At 46.1% G+C, this 12,061-nt stretch overlaps 1 protein-coding gene across 8 annotated transcripts in view; it reads left to right on the top strand.

Moving 5' to 3' along the window:
• The window catches only part of FMNL2 (formin like 2), a 148,348-nt gene that overhangs the window by 85,446 nt on the left and 50,841 nt on the right, over positions 1-12,061 (top strand). For all 8 annotated transcript variants that reach the window (XM_054830190.1, XM_054830193.1, XM_054830187.1 and 5 more), the window contains exons 3-6: positions 2,224-2,304; positions 5,729-5,805; positions 7,790-7,873; positions 9,434-9,586. In XM_054830190.1, the coding sequence (XP_054686165.1) occupies positions 2,224-2,304; positions 5,729-5,805; positions 7,790-7,873; positions 9,434-9,586 (395 nt within the window). The remainder of the gene's footprint in view (positions 1-2,223; positions 2,305-5,728; positions 5,806-7,789; positions 7,874-9,433; positions 9,587-12,061) is intronic.

Below are 12,061 nucleotides of genomic sequence, written 5' to 3'. Positions count from 1 at the left end.
GATTCCAAACCTGTCTGCAACTCCATGCGTCTCTCCCTTGGTGTCACTTTGGCCAGAGGGGAGCTGGCAACAAAGAACTTTGCATTTTCTGAACTGTTTTTTAGCTAAAAAGGAACTGCCAGCTCCAGGACTGTGTTTGGCCCGTCCATGTGAAGGTGCATGAAAAAAAAAATCCGGTTGTAAAAGAGGAAAGAAATGTCTGCTCTCTGGGTGGACCACAGGGCAGACTTTTGGGTTCATTTTTTCCTTCTGACCGTGATGAATTACTTTTTTTACAGCAAGCAGCAAGATAATAACAGGAACAACTTTTGGTGTTCAGACAGTACGTTCTGGTAACTGGGCAGCAGTGTCCTATTCATTATGAAATAACTTTCAGATAATGTAGTCAAAATTGCACCCTGACCTAATAAAGGGAGGTTTCAGATATCAGTTATAAAATGCGAAATTTCAGGAGGAAATTGTTATGAGATCTTTCCTCAAGGGAAAGGGCAGAATAGTTTAAAATTCTTCCAAGATACAAATAGTATCAGAGCTTTTGGAAATGCTCTTAACAGGTTTGGACACAGCATACTCCTTGCAGAACAACTCGTGTTTCACAGCAGTTTTGTAGGATAAATTTCAAGCTGGCCGTGCAACTGGTAAAAAAGCAAGCAAAAATCAAGCAGCTCTCAGAATACAAACCTTGCAGACCTTCTATTTGTCATTAAAATCTTTAATTCAATTCTGAATGTGGCCGATGCTGGATTGCAGATCAGGTGGCCCCCTGTAAGGTTAGGCGCTGGGAAACCTTCAGGGAGAAACCAGTGGCAAAGGCGGGTGGGAATTTCGTGGCACTGGACTAGCAGCAGGTGAGTGAGATGGGGAGGGGAAGTCGGGCGTGCTGCCGGTGTATGCCAGAAAGCAGGAAAGCGGGCATGGATAGTGAGATGTACACGCGTACAACCCACGATCACGGGAACCTGCCTTCCTCTGTGTCCTGAGGTTGGTAAGACTCCATCCTTAGTGGGGGGCAGAGGCGCGTGGTGGTTCCTGGGCTTTCCCAGGGGGACGGGGATAGGCATCTGGTCCATGATTTCCCAGGTAAGTCTAACAGTGGTCTCGGTAGCACTTGCTGGCTTGCTTCCCACCACGCTGGAGATCCCTCGGCTCTGCCCTCGTGCGCCACAGGCGCAGAAGGAAACCTTCCGAATCGCCGGGAGCCGTGGGTGGCTGGGACGAGCTCAACCACCAGTGCTCTCCCCACACAAGCGGGGCTGGCAGAAAAACGGTGCAGGGAGCTGATCCCAAGGCACGATGAGCGTGTTGGTGCTCAAGCCTTGTGTTGATGTAGGAAGAGGGATGCTGCTGTGATCAGGCGTATCTATGTAGAATAAACAAGCCTTTGGTGATGGCTGGGTAGGGCTGGTAACGAAAGCTGCATCGTTACTGCCAGGAGAGCTGGCCAGCCTCATGCCTGCTTTGGAATGGAAATAAAGCCTGAGCGCGGGTCTTTGTTCACGTACGGGGCTCCACCAGGACGAGCTGAACTCACTGTGGCCCAAATACTGCGTGGCCACTTCGTGCCCGTGGCACTACCCTCGCCAGCCCGGTGCCCCTGCAAATGGGACCCTGCGGTAAGGGCTGGGCTGGGAGCTGGTCGGCCACTTACAAGGGCAATCCAGTTGAATACCATGGAGCTAAAATATTACTAGTTTATTGCTAGCATGCTACTCTTGCGTTCATTTTCCTGGACTCCAAACCATGAAATGATGAGACTTCTCCCATGACTAGACCATGCAGTGTCTGGTTTAGGCTTGTTCCAAGGGAAAAAAAGGTGCCTTGGCTTTTGCAGTGATGGCTTTCAAACATGGACACGCGTCCGCTCTTCTAACGCTTCTCTTTTCTCTCAGTACTCCTAGCAGAAACCCTGTTATTTCAGATGTGTGTGTTTGTTTGTGTAACTATAATTCAAAATTGTCACTGAATATGTAAGGTATATTTTTATGCATCCTATATAAATATGACATTTCAGAATATCAAGATACATGTAAATATATTTTATTTGCATGCATATTGTATATGCACAGATGGTACATTTATGAATATAAGGTATGTACATATACAACTATATTATAAATATATATTGTTTAAATATACATGCGTATGCATGCATTTTTTATATATAGGAAGTAAATATAGAAGATGTTATAAAATGGCTGATGTTTGTTCTTCCGTCCTTTGCAGGAAAGATTTCAAGTGAAGAATCCTCCGCATACATACATCCAGAAGTTGAAGGGCTATCTGGACCCGGCTGTAACCAGGAAGGTGAGGAGCGTCCTGTTTCCTCTCGCCCGTCCCTCGTTCCTCGGCGAGGATGGGCCAGGGGTCTGGGTTCCTTCCTGCCTTTGTGTGAAAGGCCCTGTAAAAGTCTCGGAGGTGGAACAAACCGCAGAGAGAAGCAAAGAGAAATTGGAAAGACGCTGCGGTTTTCGCAGCTCGGAAAGGAGAACAGATGTTGCAAAGAAAAGGACCATCCGACACATGAAACAACTTGTTTTAATAACTTTAGCTTCAATAAATAGCCTGACAAATTATCGCCGAGCTATACTCTAGGTCTGACTTCCCATGTGGGCAGTGCTGGTGGTGAATAAACCTCTGTCGGGTGGCGCTTTTCTCACCCGTGCGAAGGGGATGTTGAAGTTTTGAGCCCTTGGCTCTGGGCGTTTGTGTGACAGCAGTTCAGTACAGCTGGCACAGTTCACCTCTCGCTTGTGGTCTCATCCCAGGTTTCAGGGTTGGGAAGTAAGGAAGTAACCTGGGGTGTATTTACATGGCAGAGCCTCGTCCATCCTTCTGCATGTTATTTTGTCCAGAATAGTTTGTTAATCACTCATGAAAGACTCAGGCGTTTCACTTGGCCTTCCACGTTATTTATCCCTGAATGTGGCTTCTGTACCGGGATGTGTTTGTGCCTGGGTCTGATGTTTCTGCACTGCTCTGTTGGGCTCAGTAATAGCCTCCAGGATTGTAGAATAACAGCAAACCTACATCCCATTTAGAGGACCATCGCTGAACCTTTGGTATTTAACCAGTTTGGATATCAGCTCATATCCTGTGTTGATAGTTATAATAGCCTTTTTAAAAAAAACGACAAAAAAAGGCAGCGAGAGCGTAGCAGATCCTGCCATTGACTGGCTCTGCCTGGTCCTCGACAATCGCTGCTTTGTGTCGCCGTACAATTAGCTGAGGTTGGTGCCCTGCAGTAAAATACGTATCCTGACACGGCTTCCAGGCCAGGGCTGGCTCCAGCCGCAGCGGAGGTGCACCTCCGTCCCTGCGACAGGCGAGGGGCCGACGCTGGGGACCCTCCGCTTCAGCGCGCTGTCGCTAGCTCGTCTCTTCGAGGCTGCAGTAATGTCTTCTGACAGTGCTTCTCTTGTTGAAGGCTCTGACAAGGAGTAGGAAACCATTTAGTAGGAAACCTTTAAATTTGCCTGTAGCTGATTATAGTTTTTTTTAAAAAAAAACGGTGAACAGGCGTCTTTGTGTTTTTCTCCTGCAGGGTTTTTGAAATTCATTTAGTGTTTGGCTTTGCTCTGTGGTTACTCCGTGGGCACACATTGAGGCCTTTCTTATCCTAATAGCACTATAAGAGTCCCATGACAAATGACAAAACCCAAAGAGTCTAAAAATAACTCCATTGAGTTCCTCTCTTTTGTTGCGTTATTCTGTATCACCAGCAGCCTTTCCTCAGCCGGGGCTGCGAGGCGGAAAGATTTACAAATGGGTTTCTGGGCGGACGCGCGATATTGTGGGGAGAGCTCGTCTTACCGGGATTATTGCTGTAACTGAGGTGGTGTCAGCGTTTTTGCTGCTGATCCCCAGCGTGGCCAAGAGAAGGTGGCTCCAAACGGTGCCGCAAAATGTACGTTTCGGCTTGTAATCGGGATCGTAACGGCTCTGCCCAGGAAAACGGTTGCTTTTTGTCTGAGCTGAATTTTGAGACAGGAAAATGAAAGTGTTGAAATTACACGTTTTTAAAGAAACTGCACTTTGGTGAGTCCTAGAGCCCGGTAAAGCACAGAGCCGGTTCACTGCTCTCTGCCGTGGTCGCAAAGAGCAGCCTGGCCTCGCCGGGGGTCACGGTCCCACGTGGGACCGTGCTGCCTGTTTCTGCCATGCCCTCCCACCCCAGTCTCCTGTCTGCCTCTTGCTACATCAATATTTTACCTTTACTTCTAGAGAGGTAAGGCTTTACACTGCTTGCAGTTATATTGTGCAAACTCCCTTGGGAGATGAGGCACGGTGGTTTTGTACTCTGAGCTAATTAACTGAGGTCCAGAGAAGCTGTATGTCTGATCTCAACTAGCTATTTCAAAGTAAAAAATTAAAGTGCCTCGCATCTACTAGGACTTTACAGTGAGACTTCTATTTCGATCTGCCACTGGCTTTCTGAGCTGGGATTTCGTCCTACCTCAGGTAAGCCCGTGGTGCTAACTAGCACGTGGTAAAACCCTGGTGAAAAGGCAGCTGATCATTTTCACGTCGGTCAGCAAGGCAAGGTAAATCCTGTCCTTTCATCATCCTCACCTCAGTAAATGAACTCATGAGAATTATTAACTGCCGCATAGTCCCCTTGATTTTATTGTGGGTTTATTGTGGTGCACTGAGAACAAACCCTTTTTTCCCCGAGTATTCAGAGCACGGTCCTACTTGCAGCAGCATTGCTTGCAGCCTAAGCGTTTATAAGCCCTTTCCAAACACATCAAGTCTGCGTGTGTGATAACTGATGACCGAGTTGCTGGCTAAGTACTGCAGTTCCAAGATGATTATCATTGTCCATCCACTTCTCCTCTCATTTAGCTTGTTCACGAATAAGAATTTACCAAAACAACCGCTCCAGAATACTTCATCCAGCTGTTTTAGTGCAGTTCCGTGGGCAGGGAGCGCCAGGCGGGAGAGAAGATGAGTCTTTCTCCAGCTGGGAGGGGAGGAGGCATCTCTCCCTGTCTGCACACCAAAGGTAGTCCTGCTGTGACTTGGCTGTGCAGAGGACGGAGAGGAGCTGCCTGACTCGACTCAAGACAAGTCGGTGTGCCTTTAGAGGTCTTCTGCCGTGACTGGTGCCTGCTTTGAGCCGTGAAGTGGGGCTCTCGCTGCATCCCAGGGAGGTTTTTCTCCTCCTGTACGGAGGTGAGGTGGAACCTCATCTCCTTTCTGCAGTGGTTTCCTTCTGCCATTTTAAGGCCTTTTCCCGGTGTCTAATTTTGCAGATACAATATAGCATGCACAAATTATTAAAGCATGCAGATGGCAGCACATGTGTGTTTCATTACTGGCTCGCACCCACAGATTTGGCAACTATACAGAAATCACGGCAGGTTTTTTGGTGTAAAGTGGTGAAAGCGAGATTAGAGCAGCAGGCTGAGAATGAAGCCCAAGCGCTGTAGTTCTCAACGGAGAGTTTGATACTAAAACACAGCTTGTATTGTAAGGAAATGTTTGTTTATCTACAGGCTTTTAATTTTCTTAATCCTGGAAACTCAAAAGCATGGATAGGAACAGAAGTTACTTTTCTGCACGTTTGCGTTGACTGCCGGACTATTGTTGTGGCATTCCTTAGAACTTAGAGGAGTTCTCAGTTTACCTTAATGTTTTATTTATTCTATCTGCACTGCCTGAGATGTTGATGTTTTTAATAGCATTACGTGAGTCTAATTGGTTTTTTTGTCTGCTCACTCAATTACAGAAATTCAGAAGACGAGTCCAAGAGTCTACTCAAGTACTCCGAGAACTGGAAATTTCTTTAAGAACAAATCACATCGGGTAAGAATTTTTGATGACCTCTGGTCTAAGATTTTTTTTCCACATCTGCTGATGGATGCCTTTGAGAAAATACCTCTTTGCATGCCAAGCAGTGATACCACTTGATTGATCGTTAAAGCCTGAAGGGCTCAGTTAAGGGATAGCTGGGCATCTCAGCAGAATAATTCAGCTTTAATCCTTTCATGATGGGGTTCAGCCACATCTCTCTGAAGGCTGCGAAAAGACTGCAGTCAACTTCTGCTCACCCCAAGTCAGTCAGAGCATCGGTGAGCATGATGTGTCGAGAATAGTGATAGTATTGCAGCTATAAAGATGTATATATAAAAAACCCCCATGTTGTTTTATAGCTTTAACATGATGCAGTTCATGAAGCCTGGCTGTGAGCAATGTTACCAGGATTTTACTTCCACAAAGCAGACAACTCCTCTCAAATAGCAAAAGGTTTCTTCAGCGTTTTGTTTCATGACCGCACTATGTGTCCAGCTCAATTCCATCGATTTTACAGGATACTGCTCTTATTTCGAGGAAACGAGGGTGTTTTAAACTGCAGGAGGAGTAGCCGTTCTCTCTCTGTGGGAGCCGGCTCCCCAGCGCGAGGTGCACAGACGGTGTGTGTGGTGGGGAGGGACCCTCCTGCAAGCCACACCGTCACAAATACTTACAACAAACTTCTCCCCCAGTCCTGCTCTGGCTCCTGCTATGTTTTCCCTCATTTTCCAGTACAAAAGATTGCCCACCAGAGACTTAGGGCATCCAAAGCATGGCACTCTGCAGATTTATGGCGGCTCATGGGTGCGCACACAAGGAACCGTGATGGTGCACCAGATAAATAAAGGAGGCTGACAAGACCGATGTTTATTTATTTTGTTCACCTGGCTGAAAGATGTGTTTCAAAATACGCTTTATAAAAATGCCAGGTTGTTTATTGTAGCAGTTAAATAGCCAAAGATTTAAAGCCTGAAGACTATAATAACTCAGAGGTAATGAATTCCCTCTCTGCTGAGAGCAGGGGATACATAGCTGCAAGGCCCCGGACGAGGAGCGAGCCCAGAGCCCCCGTTCCCTCCCTGGCTCCCCGCTCGTTCCAGTGGCACCTAACCTGCTCCTGGTGGGGTTTCGGCCGCCCCGGCTGGGGTTCAGGGGAGAGCCGACCTGGGGCTGTGCTGAGGCTCCTCGCTCACCTGGGTTTGCCCCCAGATGTATGCGTTTTCAAATTGTACTGGGCATTTTTGAGTTTTTGAAAGCTTTGGTGGGTAACAGACTCCTGAATTGAAGATTATTTTGCATAATTCTCAGGGACCAAAATTCACAGTAAGAGGTTAATACCTTTTATAAAAAAGAAGGCAAAATTACTGTTAAATGTACGTCCAGGATGTCAGATCTCACCCTTGGTGCCATTACTTTTTTTGCCGGTGTGCTGTCTGTATGCTTTTGAAAAGCTGCTGGAGATCAGGATGTGGAAAAAAAATAAAGCAAGTCCCTGCGGCTCATGCGTTAAAAGGCGGCTGTAACTGCTGCTCGGCCGTTTGCGCAGGGGTGAGTGCCAGGGAGGAGAGGAGCCTGGGTTCGGAGCGTCCCCAGCACGTCCGTGGCCCTCTTGCAGCAATGCCGCTGTGGTGGGAAAGGCACTTACCGGCTCCGGAGCTTGGTACTTCGAAGAGCAAACAGCCAGCTTCTGGGCAATGCAGAGTGTGCGCAGGAGCTTCTATGGGATTTTTTGGGTGGAATGTTTTTCCCATCATAGTGCCGCAAAAAAGCTTGTTGCAGTGCATTTGTCAAGTCCTCTAAAGGACTCTATTTTAAAGTCCTGTAAATAATGGGTGGCATTTTTTTAAAAGTTCTCTTTTCCTGAGTGAGAAAGCAAAGTTTTACTCAGCTGTGCTGCCTTTCCCGCGATGGATCTGTCTCTAGTTTATCTGACAAGAATTCCAGTAAGGGTACAAAGCCTGTGAAATGCTCTGATGTCTAATGATTTTTCTAACAGATGGGTCAGGGAGTTCCTGAATGAAGAAAACAAAGGCCTGGATGTTCTGGTGGAGTACTTGTCCTTTGCACAGTATGCAGTCACGTAAGTAAGACGTACCTGGTGCTCTCGGCTTGCAAGACAAAGCCCGAATCCTGCCGTATACAGAGCAAAGGAGGGAAATGCCTGGGCAGACGCTCAGCTTTCCCTGCGGCACAGCTTTCTGCTTGGTACAATACCGTGTACATAGAGCAGAGAAAGTGGTAACTTTAGTCCAAAACCATTGGATCACAACGTGTTGCAGAGAAAAGAAAAAAAAGCCCTAAGTTTAACCCTGGAGATTATTTATCTCTAAGACTGTACTGACATATTTTCTAGCTTTGGCCTCTGACCGTCTTAGGGGTACAGCACAAAAACATTCAACAAATGTGCGGAAGCATGCAGGCTTCTTAGAAATAGTGCCCGACCCCCAGGAACTGTAATACTGCCTACCGTGGTCAAAGCAACCGAAGCACTGGTCACAAGGCTCCCGGCAAGCGGAGCTGTCGGCATCATGTGCAGTAGATGCTCTGCAAGACGAGGGTAGGAATTTCAAGGTGATCATTAAATTATTAATGATTATTAAATCCGATGAAATTAATAACTATTACAAGAAATTGGGAAACAAATCAGCTTTCATTAGTCGTTATATCACACACTTAGAAACAGTTGTTCAGCTGAGGATCTGGTTTTGTATATTCATAGGCTTTCACGTCAAGATATTGTAGCAGTAGATTTTTGTATAAAATCATATGAAAAGAAGAGGTAGGTTAAAGATACTGTTAAGAACTCAAGCTGAGTAGCATTGATATTTCATTTTTAGAAAAGACGCCATCAGATGTATATATGTCATAGCACAGAAAAGAGATTTTTGGTGGGGTTGCAATAAAATTAATGAAGGAAAATTATACGTTTTAAAATGTTACTAACACTGGAAAAAACTGTGCACAGCAAAAAGAAGTGTTTGCATAAAGACTTTCTTCCTAAAATTATACAAATGTACGCAAGTTAGCTTGCTGGGTTTTTCCCCTCTCTAACGTGGTAAACATGAGTAATAACCTCAAAAGCTGTAAGGGGAACAAGCAATTTTTGCCTGAAATAGCAGTACAACGGGCAACGAAATCAAAGAAAATCTGTAATGATTATGGTAATATATTGCACATGCTGGGAGATTCGTGAGGGCCAGCGAGCCAGTGTAAATGCTCGGTCACATATTGATGGAGGAAACTGCATTAATACTTGCACAACGTATTGACGTATTGAAATAAAGTGGAGACAGCTTTAAGCATTCTCCCTCTTTCCTCAAGGCAGGGCTGCTCATCAGCAGAGCGGCCAATGTTGTATTTATTTTATATTGAAGTAGAATACTCCGTAGCTGTTCGATCCTTCTCAGACTGTATGCTCGTGTGGTTAGCTGCTCCCTTTGTCAAGGTCCAGATTTGCTGCACGACGCGTTTGAAGCTCGCACTGAATTGCAGCCGAGGGGAGGTCAGCCCGCATCGCTTGCTCCCTTTCTTTCTGTAATCTTCTGGGACCTGCTAAAATCTGCAGACGTTGAAGAGGAAGGAAAACGCTGTGTGCATCTTTTCTATCTAACCCGGCATTGGAATTTCTATTTCCTCTCAGGTTTGACTTTGAAAGTTTGGAGAACAATGTGGAAAACTCGATGGACAAGTCCAAACCGTGGAGCCGATCTATTGAGGACCTGCACAGAGGCAGTAATTTACCCTCGCCGGTTGGCAACAGCGTTTCCCGCTCCGGCAGACACTCGACTTTACGGTAAGGAGTTAAGTCAGGCAGCGGGCGACCTACAAACAGCGAGTGCCTGAGTGAGAAGAGTCAGGATGGTTTTCCAATTAGAATATTTTTCATCTTCCCTCTATTCACAGTGTAGGCTTGGCACATATAGGAGATGTGTCATTGTACTGATGGTTTTGAGGTGGAAAGAAGCGCTAAGCTCATAACATGGGGCAGCATTACCCAGCGATTGAGGAAGAGACAGGAATAACTCTGTCTCCCTTTCCAGTGGCAGAATGATCTAAGGAGGCACGATGCGTTTCCGTCAGGTACAATGTGGCTTGCACAGAGGAAGCAATTCCTCTTCTCCAAAGAGCGTCTCAAGATTTCCACGGACCCAGCCAGTCTGGAGCTCCCATCTGGTGTCTCGTCCAAAACGGTCTCTTCTAGCGGCACATTCCTTCCGTGCTGCTATGAACAAGACTTTTTTCTATTTAAAAAGGCCACTTCCATCCTTCAAACCTGCTGTGAATTCTAGTACCACCAGGCTTTACGGTGAGGTCTCTCTTTTCAAACACTGGGGTTGTTTTTCAGTTTGTGGAAAAGGGAGGATCACGTCCCCAGACTGAATGGCAGTCAACTCTGTTACATCCTTCGATGCTTCACCGTTATAAAACATACTGAGCAGCACCTCTAGACTAGCAGCACTGTTACCTAGGGGTGCAGCTCGGAGTGCTGAATGGCATTCACTCGTACGCTTTTTGACTTTTTTTGGCTTTTGTGGAGTTTTCCTACATAGTACTGCAAGCATAAAGGAGTCCAAAAAAGATGGAGCCAGTGAGGACTTGCAGCTTTTTCCTACACCTTCCATTTGAGGTTCAGTTTTGGTCTGTCAGTCGGGGGTAACGTTGGCTCTTTAGCTGGTGTGAAGTGAGAGCCCGGGCGGTAGCGGACGCGGTACCTGGAAGATGTGGTTCGCAGACCCCGGGCAGTGGAGAGGAGGAGATGGACGCACAGTTCTGGTAAAGAGATACAGGCTGTGGGGTGCAGCAAAATCACTTCACCAGTTGATTACTTTTTTTTAAATATTGCAAAGGTGTTCTTAGTGGTTTTTGTTTTCTTTGATCTTTAATTACTATGACAGAGAAATGGTAGAATCTTGTGCTTGCAGAAGGATGTCTGATTCTGCTCTCTGTCTTTGGGAGGAGTGCTTGTGATTAGTTATACTAGAAATGCATAAGTCAGGTGTACATTACATGTCTCTTACATTTTTTTCTCTTAATTTCCTTCCATCCTTTTTCCTTTTTCACATCCCCCTTTATTCCGTACCCTTTTTATTTTCCATTTCGATGTCTCCTTCCTTGCATCCTTCATTCCCCTCCCTCTTTCAAACGCTCTTCTCCAATTCTCTCTCTCTCTCATCCTTCCCTCCTCTGCTCTCATCCGCCTTTCACATACCATCAGATCGGTTTCTCTGCCTGAGCACCTTCAGTTCAAACGCCGCCAGAGCTGCTTTTCAGCCAACTGCCTCTGGAGCGGCTTCACTTTTCGCTCTGCTGATGAGGCTTCGAGCCGGAGAATCTCGTAAGTCCCAGGTGGAAGGTTCCACGCAGCACGGGCAGTGCAGGGCATGGATGCCGCGTGGCTAGCACTGCTCCCCATGCCGTATAATCTGGTAATCGCACGCCTTGGTAAAGCCACCGCCTGAGCATCGGGGGGAGTTTTCAGCCTCCAAAACGTGTGGTTATCACATTATAACTTCAAAGTGTAGTTTGCGTCCGTAGAGTGGGATTTTCTAAAAGAAAACAAAATGTGTTTTACTTTGAAACAAGATCCTAGTTTTCTTTATCATATTACAAATAGTATTACTACTTTCATACCTAAGACACAGAGCCCTTAGTCATTGTCCACGTTATTTCATCTTTTACGATTAGATGTCACTCATATCCACAACTGGCACAGACACGTAACCCAGTGCAGTGTTTTTCAGCCGAGGGCCCCCTCCTGCCTGCAGAGCCAGCTTTGCACCGAGGAGACCTGGGCAGAAACTGCCTGACAGTTACGTGCAATTGGCATCTTTGGTTGTGTTTCATTAGAAAAAAATAAATTTCTGTGTTTTAAAATGTGCAGTTTTTCAATAGCTGGAGACTATGTGTATTAAAAAAAAAAGTAGAAGCTAAAAGTAGGTGGGAAGTTTTTAGGAAGGGTTTTTTTGTATAATTAGTAAATACTGGTTAACTGAAACAGAATCTTTTCCTGGGAACAAGCTAGGTGCTTGCCAAGTAAGGAGGGTGTGCAGGATGGCATTTCTGGTCAAGCCCGGGAGGTTCCTGCCCCATCACTGGGTAGAGAACGTGTCTGGGACATGTGGAGACCCAGGCCTTAGGTTCTTCTGTCTTTGTTATAAAAACCATTAAAATGGAGAGAAAGGAAGAAGCGGTCCTCCCTCTTGGATGAAAAAGGAGAAGGCTGACAGTCTTAACAGGGTAATTTAAAATTCAGGAGCTGGACTCATCA

The sequence above is a fragment of the Grus americana genome, chromosome 6 (genome assembly GCF_028858705.1).
Source record: "Grus americana isolate bGruAme1 chromosome 6, bGruAme1.mat, whole genome shotgun sequence".
Taxonomy (NCBI): domain Eukaryota; kingdom Metazoa; phylum Chordata; class Aves; order Gruiformes; family Gruidae; genus Grus; species Grus americana.
This window is presented reverse-complemented; position numbering and strand designations above follow the sequence as displayed.